General features: G+C 43.4%; 1 protein-coding gene across 1 annotated transcript in view; it reads left to right on the top strand.

The window, feature by feature from the left end:
- Positions 1 to 17,070, top strand: part of WWOX (WW domain containing oxidoreductase) — a 930,620-nt gene that overhangs the window by 232,870 nt on the left and 680,680 nt on the right. The window contains exon 6 of the mRNA XM_078062358.1: positions 7,729 to 7,817. Coding sequence (XP_077918484.1) covers positions 7,729 to 7,817 — 89 coding nt within the window. The remainder of the gene's footprint in view (positions 1 to 7,728; positions 7,818 to 17,070) is intronic.

Here is a 17,070-nt window from a genome sequence, read left to right as displayed (position 1 = left end):
TAAAATCAGGCCTGAGAGTATGTAAAGTGGAAGGGTGAGAGACATCAGCATAATGCAATTAAGGCCCATTGGGTTAGAATTTGCAGGATGCCATTAGCAATAAGCTCTGAATGTAGATTATTGCCTTGGTTACATTTTCTCCTTCAGCAATAGGCTTCTCTTGTAAATTCTAAATGTTTAAAATAAATATGATATAAAATAGACACAAATAAGAATATATAGATGATGTTAATTTCTTTATAGCTTCTTGGTGTTATATGCTGAGGAATACGATGACAGGGGCACAGCGCACTGTGGTATCCAGCCAAGACATGAGCTCTGGAGCTGGCCACATCTCCGTTGGAAACCTGGGTCTGTGTCTCACCAGCTGTGCCACTTTAAACTTTTATCAGCCTCTGTTTTCTAGTCTGTAAAATGGGGGAAATGATACACACTTCAAAAGAGTTTTCATATTACTTTTAAATGAAAAGTAAATGCCAGGCATATCATAGGTGCTCATTATTTTTTCGGCTTTTATAATCAATGAATATATGTAAATGAGAACTTTTTAAAAGGGAAACACAGGCATGAATTCTTCCATTAGTGTAAGAGAGAGGTAGCCACACACCCGTCAAATCCTCATAGATTGGCACCTTTGAGTTAGGATACGTGATAGCTAATTGCCCTTAAACAGTAAATCTTGTATCTGCCATTGCATGTGCTGAGTCTCCACTGCTGAAGGAGAATTTCCTCTAGGTGTGCTGGGGGCTGGGCTCCCTGCACTCGCTCAGCACATCTGGGTTTCTCCATCCTTCTCCCTCCAACTGTACTGTGTATTCTTCTTTTTGACCAACTCAAAGGTGTTGCTTTCACCACAAAATGAAGAGCTGTTCTCACTAGAGCTGCTGCCCTAGGATTGCGTCAAAAGTGTGTGTGTCAAGCTGAGTGGAGGAAGAAAAGGTCATGTACTAGCTGAGAGCATTTTGAAGTATACTTTCCTGATTGCACTGAATATGCCCCAAAATGCCCAATGGGTCTTGGTTCCCATACCAAATACTTTTGACTCATTACAGGGAGAAATCAGACTGTGGGGCAAACACATCGATATACTCCCAGCTAATTCATAGGCAGTTTATAAGTAATGATGATTTTTTAAGTAAAAGTTGTTTTTTAAGTATGGTTGGCCACTTGAATTATTTATTATACAGTTTTCTAAAGGCCTGTTGGCATGAGATATTACCTTTTTTGTTCTTCCATTGATGGTAAGCAGATCATGGGTGAGATCTTTCTTCTTACCTGTTGCAATGATGGCGGGGGGAGAAGAAAATAAGTAAAGGAGGTGGAATCCATGGAATATATGTATTTACCATTAGAGGCAAAGTTAGTGAATGAATTCATGGTTATAAATGTTGTCTCTGTTATTGTTGACCAACAGCAGGGCCGCATGCTGCTTCTTTATGAGGCACTTACAGACCTGGTGGTTTTCCCCAGGGTTGGCCTTGATGTGAGGGCCTCTGGGCAGTGGCGGAGAGGATTGAGGGGGAGAGGACAGGCAGGTTGTGTGGGCATTTTGGAGTATAGAAGAGTGATTATGATCATGGCTTGGTGTGAACCTTGGCTCTGCCACTGTTAACTGGATGAAGTTGTGCAAGAGCTTTCAGAACTTCAGTTTCTACGTCTATGAAATGGTGGGTGACAACTGCCCCCATCGGGTTGGGGATAGGTAGGGATAGAAGGTGCTCTGGGGCAAGGACTCATATGGCCAGTATTCTGAGATCACTCCTGTTGGCCAGTTATGTCCCTTCAGCCCTTGCAGTGAAGAGTGAAGCGATTTGGTGCTGATGATGAAAATAATGATGGGGCGCCAGGGTGGCTCAGTCAGTTAAGTGTCTGCCTTTGGCTCAAGGTCATGATCCCAGGGTCCTGGGATTGAGCCCCGTGTCGGGCTCTCTGCTCAGCAGGGAGCCTGCTTCTCCTTCTCTCTCTGCTTTCCTCTGTGTCTACCTGTGCACTCTCTCTCTCAGTCAAATGAATAAATAAAATAAATAAATAAAATCTTAAAAAAAATGGTGATGGTGATGATGGTGGTGGTGGTGATGATGATGGTGGTGGTGGTGATGATGATGATGGTGGTGATGGTCATGATGGTGCTGACAGTGGTAAGAATGACAACAAAAACACTCACAATAAGGACATTCATTGCTAACAATTACAGAATACTTGCCAAGTAGTCAGGCACTATTCTAAGTGCTTTGCATATATTACCTCACTTCCTGGTAAGGCCCCTGTTGACTTCTGTTGTATAGAAGGGAAGGCTGAATGCACAAGTGGGAGACATAACCCTTACCGTCTGGTCAGTGCTGGACTCAGGTGGTACAGCTTGAGTCCATGGCCTTCACCAACACCTTTAGGTCCAAACCACTTATTGAATTTGGAAACTGGATTACTATGGGCTCAGGGGGATTCAGCAAGCCCCCTTCCTCCTCCTTTGGGGTCAGGTATCATCCTCCATTGCTGAATTGCTATTCAAACTTTCTCTGAGTTACTTACATTAATTTTATGAAATAAAGAAGGGAGACCACAATTACTAATATGCTTTATTATTGAAAAACACGTTTTAGCAGTGGCCTTCCAAATAATGATTATTGTAGTTATTATTTAAGTGTCCCAGGCCTTATATACAGCATATCTCATTTTTACTCTAACCACACAAGGCAAATGCCCATTTTCCACTGAGGCAGCTGAGGCTGAGAGCATTCACTTAGCTGCCCTGACATCATGCTGCTGTTGCTGTGGTCACGCTGGGCTGTGGCCACAGGTCAGCCTGGCTCTGCTGTGGATCACAGTGTCTCCCCACTTCTCCGTTTAAATACCGCATGGTCTCCATATGGTTCTTTTGGTTTCAGGCAGTATCACATCTGAGTCACACGTGGCTGGTTTATAGTCATAAAATGATATGAGAGATCACTCTTCTGTAGTGGCAGCAAGCAGTCCCTTTGGTTGGGCATTTACAGACTCTTGAATCACGAGGCAGATTTTGGAACTTAATAAAGAATAAGCCAATAAGACTTGGTCTATTGAGGGTGTCCGTAAACTGTGCCACCAGCAAGTGTCCTCAGATCCCAGGGAAATGGAGGAAGAGTATGCGGGTTGCTTAATTACTCTGCTTTTCTGGCTGAGCCCCGGGTGTTGGGAGCAGGTGGGCTTCTCGGCTACTTAGAAGTTGCCTGATGCTTCACGTGTGGGATGCCACCTGTGCAGTTCTGTTTTAAAATAATGGGTGCCAGCATCTGTATACATAATTTAAAATAAATTTACATTCTTATTCTGCCTGAGATGAGAAGATTGTGTACTGGTGTGATGAGAGAGAAGAGTGAGGATTTGGAGAAGGGTTGAGGGAGGCATTTTATGGCATTTTTAGATTCAGAGCTCTTGGTGTGAAGTTCTTCCTGTTAAAGAAAGCTGAGTGGATGGATGGATGGATCTATCTATCTAGATGGCAAAGAAGAAGCGAGGGACATGTGCAAGGTTAATAGTTTATTTTGGAGTTGGTGGGATTATGGATGCTTTTTCTTTGTCCGTATTCATCTTTCTTTTCTAAATTTTTCTGTAATTAATGAAAGTGTAAAGTAGGAAGTAGCCTGAAATAACCCTAGAAAGGGCAAAGTCATGGACTGTGTGTTAGTCGTTACCGTTCTTCATTATATATGCATATATATATATAAAATACACACACAAATTTCCATTTCTTCCACTATATATATAGAAATACAAATATAGAAATACATATATACATATATAGTTTTGAGCACATGGAGGGTTGCACCTTCTGAAGCTAAGCATAACCACATGACTTGCTCTGCCAACAAAATCTGAGCAGAAGTGACATCTGTACTGCTGGGTGAAGGCCTTGAGATCCATCCTATGTGCAGTTTGTCACATTCTCCTCCCCACACTGTAGAGGCTAGTGATGTTACAGAAGGTGGAGGCCCCATCTGCCTGGGTCCCTGGCTAACCACGGTGAACATGGTCCCACCGACCTGAGATGGGCATGAAGTGTGAGTGAGCAGTGATCCTTGATTGTTTTAAGACACTGAGGTTTGGGAGCTGTTCAGTAAGGATACTGAAGCACATCCTTCTGATTGGTATGGAGGCAGTTACGTGAGCCATACTAAGGAAGCTGGACCGTATCTTACTGGCCATTCTAAGCTACAAAGGGGTTTTAAGCTGGGACTTTGTATATGTGTTTGATTTGCCAATCCAAAGAGTAAACCCTGTCCAAAGAAAGCCCAAACTTCTTATGTTCTAGATGGCAAATGCTAATTTAACACCTCTTAATTAAAAAAACCCACCGGTTCTATAGTGGTGGTGGAACAGTCTGTATCTTGAATGTGGTGATTGTTATATGAATCTATATATAGAATAAATTGTCATAGATTTATACACAAAGATATTCCAAATAAAAGAAATTGAGTACATCCCCAAACTGGTAAAGCCCAGGGAATGTCTGTGGTCTAACGAACTGTGTTTCCACCACTGTCGATTTTCTGGTTCTGATAATGTGCTATAGACATGAGTAAGATGTCACCATTGTTGGTGCTGGGAGGCAGGGCACTCTTGGTGCTATTTTTGCCACTTCTTGTGAGTCTGTAACTGGTTCCAGATTGAAGTTAACAACAACAGAACGTTTATGAGTTAAACCAGGGAAGTGCATTGTGGTCAGTCCCAGATTGCTGGCCAGACGTGGCAGGAAAGCTCACACAGGCGGACGGAGCCTCTTGCCTCCACCCCAGCACGCAGCAGTTTATCCCTCAGAAATGAATGCCGTTTGCAGTGCCTTGGCCGCTGTGTTCCCGTTTCAAGCACATCCCATGATAAACATGTCTATCGTGTTGTTAGGTTTGTGAGACAGTCAGAAGAGCAGCGCCCCCCCCCCAGCACGCTTGCACACGCACACACGCACACACACACCCTGATTCTAAAAGCTGTGTGTTTTTTCTTGCCTGAACTTACCAGATTGCACACAGTTTCTCTGCCTTTCACAGGGTCAGTAGCAGGAGCCGGAATCCTGATGCGGGGGCAGGAGAATTACCTGAGTAATAGTGTGTGCACTTGAATCACTGTCCCCAGGAGCCTAGGAACCCACAGCCTGTGGATTAGTCTGCTGGACTAGTCAGTGGCTTGTGACCCCTTGTTCCCTCTGGATGTGTATGTTCTGATTTTGTTCTTATTGGTGGTGGCAGCTCTGTACTTTATTTTAAAGTGAAGGGGGAGGACCAGAAGACAACTTACAGTTGTAAGTCACACGTGCAGAAGGATGTCCTGGCCCACTTGGCTGAGCCATCATTTTCTTTGGAAGTTGCTTTGGGGTCACCATCTGGGAATGTTCTTCCTGTTTTAGTGAAATATGTACATGCATTTTTGTGATATGTAGCCTGCATATCCCGTGGGGTTTCCCTAAGGGGCTTGGCTGAGAGGAACGATGTCTTCACCGCCGCCCCCCCAACAGAATGAGTATCTGGCTTTCCTCTTGTGATACATTCAAAGTTCTGTAAGATTCTCTGTGTGGCATTGAGTATCATGCTCTAAGTGAAGTAAGGCTGGGGTCAGAGGGGGTAGAATGGGGGTGAAAGGCCACTTTATTCGCTAACTCTTAATGTCAGGTGGAGTAGTCAAGCGTCTATGAAGTGTAAGAATCCGTGGGGACTAAAAGTTAGCCATTGACAGACTTGGTACGCCGAAGAGATTGGAGTCATCGGAAGTTATCAGCCATGCAGACAGAACGTGCGTGGGGTTTCTCTCCTGGTCTGGAGGCCCAGGCTCTCTCCACGGTACAGCCTCACTCAAGGGCGTTAATTTCTGCCGTTGGTGGTATCTTTCTCTGTAGGACAAGGGGTGTGACCTCAAGTCACCATGGACCCTCCCGCTCTACTATTCTCTGGTCTTAGGAAACTCCTAACAAAACCCATGTGTTGGCACTTACCCCTCTTCCTGGCACAGGTTAAATGCTTCTCCTTCTTCCAAAATCGGCACATTTGTGCACCTGCCACTGTTACCCAAGGAAATTCAGTCTACATTGGTCAACTTGCCTTCACCACCTATATGCCTTTTAGGGTTTGGGGTAGTCATTTAATCACCTTACACCCCTTTCCCTAAACCCGGGCTCTGTTAGGAAACATGCCCTGGATCCTCTGGGATCTAACAGCGAACTGGTCCGATGCGGTCTTCATTAATATCATTCCATCCACCGTTCTGCACTGTAGCTCACCCAAACCACCATTTGTTGCAGACCGGAAGGAGTTTGGCACACTAGATATCTTACCTACTTCTAGTCAAGTTTATTAAATACCTTCTCTCTTCCAGGCTGGATGTTAGGTGCTTTACACTCATTCTCACAAGTCTGTGAGAAGATAATTAATATTTTCCTTTTATAAATGAGGGAACTGAGGCTCAGAAATGTTAAATGGCCCAAAGTCAGTTGGCCTCCCAGCTGCCTGATGCTTATTGTTCAAGGCTTGGGACCTGGGTTCCAGCCCAGGACTTAGGTGGCCAATTCAGACTGCCACAGATATCCTAAGCATCTCAGCACAGCTTGGGCCTCTCCCTGAATAAGACTACTGAAGTGGAGGATGTGCTCCGCAGTGCCGTTTGCATCCCCCTTCATACCATTCGTCTCCCAGTCTCACCGTAGCATTTCCCAGGCTCGCCGTTTGTTTTCTGGGACTTTACTTACCTGAACAGGCAGGTGGCCCCAGCATTCTTGGCTGTACATGCTTTGGAGGAGATAGGTCTAAGAAGTGATAGTATTTAATTGCATACCCTGCAGGCCAGCCAGACTTAAAAATCGGGAGTGCCCCATAAACATGGGGCAAGTCTGAAAGGCAACCCTCATCTTTCCAGAATTGTGCTAGGACACTGTCCAATGGAATATGATTGCTTCAAATCCTGATGCTCCTGGCCTTCTAGTTTCTGTCAAGGAGGGAACGTGGGCTTTGGTGTCAGACTGACGTGATGAATCCTTGCCTCCAACCCTTCTTAGCTCTGGGATCTCTTACAAGAGACCACATGTAAAATAGGGAAAGTAGAACGCATTCAGTTGTTGTGGGGATGTGACAAGATGGTGCATGTAAGCGCCCAGCCCACGGTCAGCCCTGAACATACAGTAGTCATTCTTATTATCCACGTGTGCCCCGCCTATCTGTAGGGTTTTCTGGGTTGTGAAACCAGAGGTCTCTCTGGGATCTAGGTCACTCAGGGTCCATTGGAATAAATGAGTTTTGCCTGCTTTTGTACTTTCTCTAAATGAATCATCTTTAATTTTTGACACAGGCTCAGTGGAATCATTTCAGAACCTGGATGGCAGCTTTTGAGATGAAAATATCATCTACTGAATTCTTGCAAGAGCCAGGCTTTGTCCTGGCATTCCCCTATTTTTATGGGTTTTTTTTTTTAGGACGCAGATTGAGAGGAGATATGTGAGCCTGAAGACCCTTTGGAGCCTTCTCTGTGCGCTGAGTGAGACAGCGCAACCCCAGCCTGTGGTTTTAGTAGATTCCCAGTCTCACATCCTCCCAAACTTGGCAGTAAAAGCCCTGTTCTTCCATTCATTCCAATGATTTATATTCTCTCTGGGCGTCTAATATTAAACAGGGGAATTCCGACATGTTCCATAACACATTTACTGTAACTTGATACCATGAACTAAACTTGCTGTTATTTATCATTTCTTTTTATTTTCTCTCGTTCCAGCACAAAGCCAAGGTAGAAGCAATGACCCTGGACCTCGCTCTGCTCCGTAGCGTGCAACATTTTGCTCAAGCGTTCAAGGCCAAGAATGTGTGAGTGTTCCAGTGGAGGGTTATAGATCATAATATCTTGCTATTGTAATGTCTTTATCAGATGAACACAATTGGGAGAACACAAATGCGAGGCTGTTGTGTTGTCCTGGTGTCCAACAGCAGGCTCATTTATGTTGGCCCCGTTAAGGTATACCATATTTTCTTGACTTCTTGAGTCACCCTCATTATGAGATGTGTCATCAATCTAATAACAGCTCCCCCAATAAAAAAGGAAAGACACTATTCAAGCACTAGTAAGAGTGGCTAATAAAAGCGAGCTGATGCATCTGTAGGATGCATCCTGATTACTCACATTTTTGCAGTGCATCTCAGAATCAAGGAAAAGCATATTTTAATTGTGACCAGGAATGAGTAGCCTTACTTATCCAGTTCTCCAAGGGGGCCGAGAATCAGAGCATGAGGAGGTTCTACCGTTTCCACGTCTGCAATGATTTTATGTTATGTGTGAACATGGCTCCAAAACATGGACCCACGTTGTGAGACAGTTATTCTTTCCTTCTCTTTTGGTTTTTCAAAATGCCCGAAGGAGGAAGCCTTTGCTAGGGGCTGGCAAGTGTTTATGCCATCACATGCCATCTCCCTTTCTAACAGAGAGAGAGAGCAGACCTCAGACCGGAGCTGGGGAAAAGCAATGGTCGCTAGCTCCATTTTAATTACAATATTTTGTTTCCAAGTGTTTATTTTTATGGTTCCCTCATATTGAGGGCAAGCAATACTGGTGTCTCATTTAACATAGCAGTTTAAATTTCATTTAAAAAAATAACTGCATTTAATTTTTTTTTTTTTTTTTTTTAGTGAATTGATTTAAACACGAGGATTAAGTTAATAACAGTACAGGTGGTGCCAAGGATAAGATAGTTTTAGAAGTGGCACCAGAATGACGGAATTTGGGAGAATGCTGATAAATGACAGGTTGTCTTGGGGTTAGGCTATGCTGGGAGTGTTGGTTTTATAGTTCTCCTAGCAGATGACGGATGTATGGGGAGGCATTTAAACCAGATATTCAGAAAGTACTATGTAGATCTGAGTCTGCAGTGCTGGCCGGTGGCCAGCGCCTCTTGAGTCTGCCTCAGTGTCTCACTCTGCTCTTTTACGCTGCAAGGAAGTCTGTTCTCTAAAGCCTTTTAGCAAGTGGCCTCAGTCCTTGAGGTTGAAATACAAAGTCAGAGTCTTGAGTGGAGTTGCACTGTCCCCGTAAATGCAGGCCGTGAACTCACCAAACAGTCGGGTCATGTCCGTAGTGAGCCAGCAGACCTGGGCGAGCCCACTGTGTGTGCTCTCCATGGCGTCTGCCAGTTGGTGGCTGCCAGCCCCTTCCGGAGCTCCCAGAGAAGGTCAGTTCAGGGTACAGCAATAGCTTTGAAGACATTTGCTTGTGTATAACTGCATTGCTCATTTATCCACTTGCTCATTCACTTCACACACATTCGGTGAGTGCCTCCAAAGCCCCAGCCCCTCTTCTGGGCTCTGGGAAGAGAGTGGTGTCCCCTGGAAACCCACTTCCCCTCAGACTAGAAGCTATAATCTCAGGGGCCAGCAAGCACTTTTATTGCTCAGGGCTGACTCCTCGACCTACTGCTTTTGGGGTTGTTTGGAAGGATAGTAATAATAATAATAATAGCAGCAGTGAGCGGTAGCAGTTCATTTATCCTGTGCTTGTTACGGGCCACACACTGAGAGCCCTTTGCGTGCATTTTCTGATTTGCTGCTATTTCTTATTCTGTTATACAGATGAGGAGAGCAAGACTAGAAGGGGAAGGTGGGTTATCTGAGGGCCCACAGGTGGGAAGCAGGGGGTGGGGGGCCTGAGAGCCTCCGCGGTAGTCCCTCCAGGCCTCCTGCTCACCCACCATGCGGCCCTGTCTCTCACTAGAAATGCAGTGGAAACTGAGATCAGAGACAGTGAGTGACTCTGGCAGGGTCACTTGGCAGACTGGGAGCAGCCTTGGGACTTCCCTCCAGTTCTGACTGTCACGCTCTCCCTGACAACGGTGCGTCCTCTCTGTGCTTCCTCCGGTCCCTGGGTCAGCCCGTGCTGGGAGCAGCAGTATGGCTGAGGCGCGCCAACTGTTACATAACAGGACCATCTTCCAAGTCATAGCAGGACCGTTAGTTCAAGTAGTTCAGAAATTACCAAATTCAACTGCCTTTTGTAATCACCAACCTCAAACTCTTGGAGAAAGCTATCACCCATTTTGCCCTAATCCTAGATTTTAGCAAATGACTGAATTTTTGTACTTCTATGTTCAGAAACGAAGGCGTTTTTCCTTTTAGCAAAACCCTGTACCACAAACCTCTTTTTATATGTCTCTCGAGATCCAGTCTTTTACACGGCTTAGAGAAATATTGTGGTGGCAAAAATATGCATAAAAAAGTGAGTGATTTTACTCTTGAAATACTGCCAAAGTGAAATCTCTCCTGGATAGGCAGATGACAGTTTAGTACTTACGGGTCTTTAGATTCTGAGCACTGTCAGAAGTGAATTTAAGTGCAGGTGGCTGGGCTGCCAAAAACCACGTGTAGCCTCCTGCTTCTCATCACCTTCCATCTTCAGACATGAAAATTTGCTTGTGTGTAAAACATAATGACAAATGAAAGAAAGCCTGCCAGTTCAGAACCAATCTCCTTTTGTGCTGTTGGACCAAGGAGAGGAAAAACCCTCACATTGAAATTCCATGTGGACACCCCCATTTACTGTTCTGTTTTAAAGCCTGTGAGCACGCCAGAAGTATTGTCAGCCTCCTCGCTCCTGTGTGTATTTCCGCCCGGTTTGTGCTCCGGCTCATGTGTACCTCCCTGCACTGGGAGAGGCGACGTGTCGTGTAGCCCGACACAGAGAAAGGTAGAAACAGATGCTAGATGCAAACCCTGCTGGAAGGGGCAGCCTGTCGTAGAGCTACCCTCCATCTGCCTTCTAGCAGGAGGAGATGTACATTCAGCCTACTCTGGGATATCTTCTTTTTTCCAGGCTGGGGAGGAGGTGGTGGGCGGGAGGCTATTTTAGAATGAGTGCCGCTAATAATGATTAAACAAAATAAAAGCTGCTAGCCAGCTTGCTTTTTATTCTGTGCAAGGCAGGGTGCTCAGCATTTATAAGTGAATTCTCTCTTTAATTTCTTACAGCCACCCTAGGCATTAGTCATTTTTCTCTCTAGTTTACAAATTGAAAGGCTCCAGTCTTTCACAGAGAGGCTAAATTGCTTTTCCAACTTTAGCCAGTGGTGGATTCCCAGTTTGAACCCAATTGTGTCTGAATCCAGAACAATCCAGTCTGAATCCATAACCGCTCTTCTTGCTACATCTCACACTTCGGTCCCACATTTCAGCATGGATTCCTGGACTGGGATGGACCTGTGGAGGTAGTTGCTCCACAGTCTAGCAGCTTAACACCATTAAAAACAAACATTTCCATGCTCTCTTTCAGTTTGTTTAAATCAGTTGCTTGTTCAAACACAATATATGCGTTTAATCTGTAGGTTTCCCCTCAATTTTTTTTTTTTTTTTAATTAATGCAGCTTACTTGTTGACACGGTTGCCCTCGAGAGTTTTCTCTATCCTATACTTCAGGAACTGCATCCCCGTGGTGCCACTGAACATGTTCTTTTGTTCTCTTGTCTCCTGAATTTCTTGTGAAGTGTAGCTAAGTCTAGAGCTTGGTCCAATGCCCATTTAATTCTTGGGCAAGAGTGCTGCATGGGTGGTGGTGTAGTCTGCCATCAAGAAGACATGCGTGGCTGCTTGCCAACACCAGCTTTCCTGGGCGTGGCACACCCTGACTGCTCCATTCCTCTGCCCACTTCCTCATGCATTCATTCATTCTGCTCTTCTCCTCGCACTCTTCTGGGTGGTCAGGCCAGGAGTCCTCTGCCTGCTTCCAGGCAGTTCTCCCCAGAGTTAGTGGTGGTAGTGGTCGGCCAGTGTGTCTCAGGTCGAGTTATGTTGGGCATTACTGGAAAGTTCCAAGCCCGAGCCTGTGGTAAGTCCCAACCAAACTGAATTTTGAAGGAAATTTTGTTTAAACTGCAATCCCGGACAGCAGCCAGACCCCACACTGCCTGGCGGGCGGAGGCATCCATCAGAGTATGAGGAGCTGGGACCTTTACTAATCATTCAGACCAAATATTGACATTTTTGCTAACGCGCTCTGCAACCATAGTCCGTTGTTTGGGGCGCTTTTGTACATTTTCATTCCTAGTTTCTAGCTGCTTAGCTCACTGAAACATGCATATTTTGAGCAGGGCCTGGAATAGTTTGACAGTTACTAGACCCAGAAGCTCTGTAGATATTTTTCCTTTTTTCGGAAGATATTACAAAGTTTGAGTTCTGGATATTCCTGAAATAATGGACACCTGGATTCCAATCCTGGAGATTTGAAAATTGGTAATGGCACTTAACACAGGAAACTCTTGGCTTGGATCCCAGGTACCAATCAACTCTTACAATGTTGACCAAGGGTTTTGATTTGTTCTGGAAATTAATTGAAATCGATACTCAGTTCATATTAAAATAATATATACAATTCTGATGGTTTCTAGAACTTCATTTTTGATCATGGGTTTCTACTTTGCCTTCTCAACTTTTTGTCTCTAGTATAATTTAAGGAAATTAGACTTTGTTTCATTTAGGAAATAATATAGAATACTGATGTTTTAAAAAAAATGCTAAGAGAACAGTTTTCTTTATTTTTTAAACATTTGAGGGGGACAATCTTTAACAAAGTTATTTATTTTTACTTTTCACTAAATTACTTTCAGAACTTGAATCTACTAACCCCAGATATAATATTCTTGGATCCTTATTCCAAATTTTGCTGTCTCAAATCCTTCTATGGAAGTGGGTGTGCCATAAATTATAAATAAATTCTACATTTTGAGGGATAAATTACCCTGAAGACCGATGTGTAAATTACAGCTTAATCTTTCTTTTTCTTCTCAGTTTAATTTTAAGAATGATGTTTTAGCCAACATATCTGCATTACTCTTTGCTCAACATTAGAAATCCATTTCTGGTTTGCCTAGCAAAGGATCATATTGCTTTGCTTTCCTACACAGTACGAACTAAAAGAAAAGAGAAAAGGAGAGGCAGATTTTAACTGTAATGAAATCTCTAAATCTAGATCTTAATTATGACTTTTTAGGGAAAAATTTAAAAAGTCTACAATTTTTCCCCATCCCATACATTTTCCATGTTAGGGTATTGAAAAATTATATTGTGAAACATTTAATATATCTAGAAATATCATGGAAGAACGATTCCCTTGTAAATAAATTTCTTCTCTCTGAAATTTAATTCTTTAGGCATCTTTTAATATAATTCTTTTTAAAAATTTCAAAAACATTTTACATACTGTCATTTCTTATTAAACAAAAATAGTGACTCAAAGTAGTATAGTGTAATGCAGGGGTCAGCAAACTTTTTTTAAAGGGCCAGAGAATAAATATTTTAGACTTTTTAGGCCCTAAGATCTCTGTTGCAATTACTCAGCTCTGCCTTTGTAGCGTGAAAGCAGCCATGGACATGGGTGAACATGACTGTGTTCTAATAAAACTTTATTTAGAAGAAGAGATGGGCTGGATTTGCACAAGGGCCATAGTGTGCCAGCCCCTGGTGTGGAAAGAATAGAGTTTTGTGGCTCAACAGTACTTAGATTTAAATCCCAGCTCTGCTACCTTACTAGCTGTGTGGCTTTGGGCAAACTATGGGCATCTCTGTGCCTTGCTTTCCAGATCTATGTTAAGTAGATTATCATGGACATTTTTTTATGGTTTTGGAGAGGAGCGCCATAATGCATGGAATAACCAGGGACATCTCAGTGCACTGTGCCTATGAGTATTATTAACATGTATTTTTCTTATCTTGATCCTAAAATGATCTGAGAGGTTTTTAAGAATACATACAGTATGATAAAATAGAAATAAGAAATCTACTTGAATAGGAAAAGGGGATGAATTGGACTTGTAAGATGTGGTCCTAGTGGAAGTGTGGCTTTCATAAGGACTTTTACAATCCTTAAACATTGGACCTAAGAATGAGCTTTGAGATTCCTGGCAATCAACAGCAGAGGGAAAATGAGCTTTACATTGCCCACAAGCTAGAAGCATCACAAGAGCCAAGCAGAAATGATCGTCGCTATAGTGATGCTCCACTGAGGATCTCAGAGTACTCCTTACTCTACTGAGTATTTTCCCCCTGCTCCTTGTTACTCTTTACAAAGCCCTTGATTTGAGGGATGCTTTGCAGTTCCCTTTCAGAGTAAATGGCTAGACTCTATTTTCTTTGCTATTGCTACATCTGTTTCCCTTGGCTTTAGGCACTTTTTCCAGATGATTAGTGTTGCTGTAAGAACATACTGCTTTGAATATACAGGTACATTGGGAAGGTATAGTGGCACATACTGAAAATAATTAGCCTGTGTGTTTTGGGGCACCAAAGTACCTCATCTGCCTTTTGCTCCCCTCCTTTTCTGTGTATTTTTTTCATTTTCCCCCCTTACTTCATTATTTATTCAATGCTTACAATGGTGCCTGGAACTGGGCTAGACACCGGCAGTAAACCATTTGCCATCTCACTTCTCCCGCGCCTTATTTCTCTTAAAATAGTCCTGAGGCTTAAGATTTTTTGATCGCTTTCCATGATGACTATCTTCAAAAACATATCCTTAGTGGAGAAGAATATTTATTACATTAATTAGAGGCCACGGTGCAATTAAATTTGTCAGAAAAAAAATTCAGTGAGCCTTTTGGCATCATCAAAAGTCATCACAGCTAAGGAATACACAAAACTGTGTTCGAATTAACCACAACGATGTTTGCAAAATAAACAGTTTTGATTTCCCAACAGAATTCTCTGTTCAGCCGTCAGTATCATGTTTCATGACATCAAAGTGATGTATGTTAATTGAAGACACACAAAAAATCTTCCCTTCCAGGAAAAATAAAAACCCAGCTTTGGAGGACAGATACAATTACTCTGTGGCCCCCTCCTCCTACACTCACCATCCCACCAATGTATACAAAACCCATGGCTCTAGCAAGTAATATTAATTTTATTGCTGTGCTCAGCAATGACCACTTAAATCACTGGACTAGGGTACAAGTCAGCAAAGTTTTTCCATAAAGAATCAGGTACATATATAAATAACTCTATAAATATTTTTGCCTTTATGAGCCAGATGGTCTCTGTAGCAGCTAGTGTTGAGTGCATCTTGATTGTTGGGTGAGGCCTTTGTAATTCGAAAGTAGCCACTGAGAACTTGTAAATGACTGGGTGTTTCTGTGTTCCAATAAAACTTTATTTATAAAAACAGGAAGTAGGTTGGAGTTGGGATTTGGTCTGGGATTTGTGGTTTGCTAAGCCTTGGACCAGAATCCACTCTCTTGAAATGTAACTCATGTTAATAGCATCTTGTCTTATTATGAGAAATACATGGCTTTTTTTCTTAGAAAATGGATTATGTTAGGCCTGGTCAAGATATGTAAGTAAGGCCAATGTTTGTGTGCTTGGTTAATTTCAGCTCTCTGCAGATACTCTGCAGTACTCTTTGATACTTAGAGGCTGGGAGAAGAGATAAGAGTTTGAGGAGAACAGTGTGCTGTGCTGAGGTTTGGAAATACCACCATATGGGAAAGCAGGTCAACTAAGACAACTAAGTATTATTTAAATAATGAAGACACTGAAGTCCTAATTGGGGCTTGGAACCATGTAATGCTGCTGATGACAGTAATTGCTCATATTTATCACCTATTTATTATGTGTCAAGCACAGCTAAGCACTTATATGTCATCCCATTTTATCCTCACTAGGACCCAGAGGGTAGGTCAAAAATGGTAGACGAATGGCAGTGTCTTACGGTTCATGCTAATGCGGTGATCAGCCACATTTCCTAGATCAAGATATTGAGGCTTAAAGAGATTAAGGACCTAGATCAAGGTCATGCTAGCTACTAGATAGTAAAACTAGAACTTGGTCCAAAAATGTGTGCTGCCACTGAGCTCAGCTTAGACAGTAGTCTGGAGAATCAGAAAGATCTGTCTCATTTGGGAAATGCATCATGTAGGACGCATTGCCTCCGAAGGCAATTTGTCCCATTAATAGGATGGATGACAACGCCTGCCTACTGGGACAATTATTAAGGTCACTTCAAGGTTGAAGGAGATGCTCCTTCCAGCCAATTTTCTATCACCAAGAGCAAATTGTTTTGCTGAAATATGTGGAAAGGAGGTTAAACAAACCCAATGGAAGAGAGGCTCCTCCCCTCAGTTAAGGAACTCAGACTGTTTTCCACCAAATATATAGAAGTGTCTCTCTGTGGAGTCAGTTTAAGCAGAAATGGCAACTATTGGGGCGCCTGGGTGGCTCAGATGGTTAAGTGTCTACCTTCGGCTCAGGTCATGATCCCGGGGTCCTGGGTTCGAGCCCCACATCGGGCTCCTGGCTCGGCGGGGAGCCTGCTTCTCCCTCTCCCTCTGCCTCTCTCCCTCTCATGCTCTCTCTCTATCTCTCTCGAATAAATAAAAAATCTTAAAAAAAAAAAAAAAGAAATGGCAACTATTTACTCTTGTTTGCAATTGTCTTTGCACATTTACTCCAAATGTCAGTGTTCATTTCCTCTTACTTCCTACTTGTCCTCATAATGATGCTGATCAGGTAGACAGAAGAAGACCAAAGGGTCATTTTACTATTTATGCATCTGAACTGCCCCAGTGATAACTCTCGAACCCAAACCCAGCCCTGACACTGTCCTGTGGAAGAACCTTTTGGTGGTGTCTTGCGACCTGAACTGTAAAGGCTGCATCTGCTGGCGTGGCCCCCCAAGTCCTCTGGGGTCTGGCCCCTTCTGCACCTTCGTTTACAGTTGTGTCCTCCCGGCCCTGTGTCTCTATACTGTGCTTACCGACATCCTTAGAAGTTCTGCCTCCTGGTTCTGGGCCTGTACTCCTGACCTGTGCCGCTTCCCTCCTACCAGTCCACCACCTGCTCACGGGATGACTTGGTCCCATTCTCTACAGAGCCTCCATGTTCCCTCCTCTCCCCTTCATGGTTGAATTGACAAGTCACTTTGTGGAGTGTTGACAACACACCCAACCATCACGCTTGAATATTTTGAGGATGCTTTTTTTCTATATTGATTTTTCTTCGTTAGGCTGAGCCCCATAGAAGCAGCAACCTTGGCTAATTCGTCTTTGTTTTAGCTCTGGATCTCTGTTCCTTACCTTACTAACATGGGGACCTT

The sequence above is a fragment of the Halichoerus grypus genome, chromosome 15 (genome assembly GCF_964656455.1).
Source record: "Halichoerus grypus chromosome 15, mHalGry1.hap1.1, whole genome shotgun sequence".
Classification (NCBI taxonomy): domain Eukaryota; kingdom Metazoa; phylum Chordata; class Mammalia; order Carnivora; family Phocidae; genus Halichoerus; species Halichoerus grypus.
Note: the sequence above shows the minus strand (reverse complement) of the source record. Positions and strands in the feature narration are given on the sequence as shown.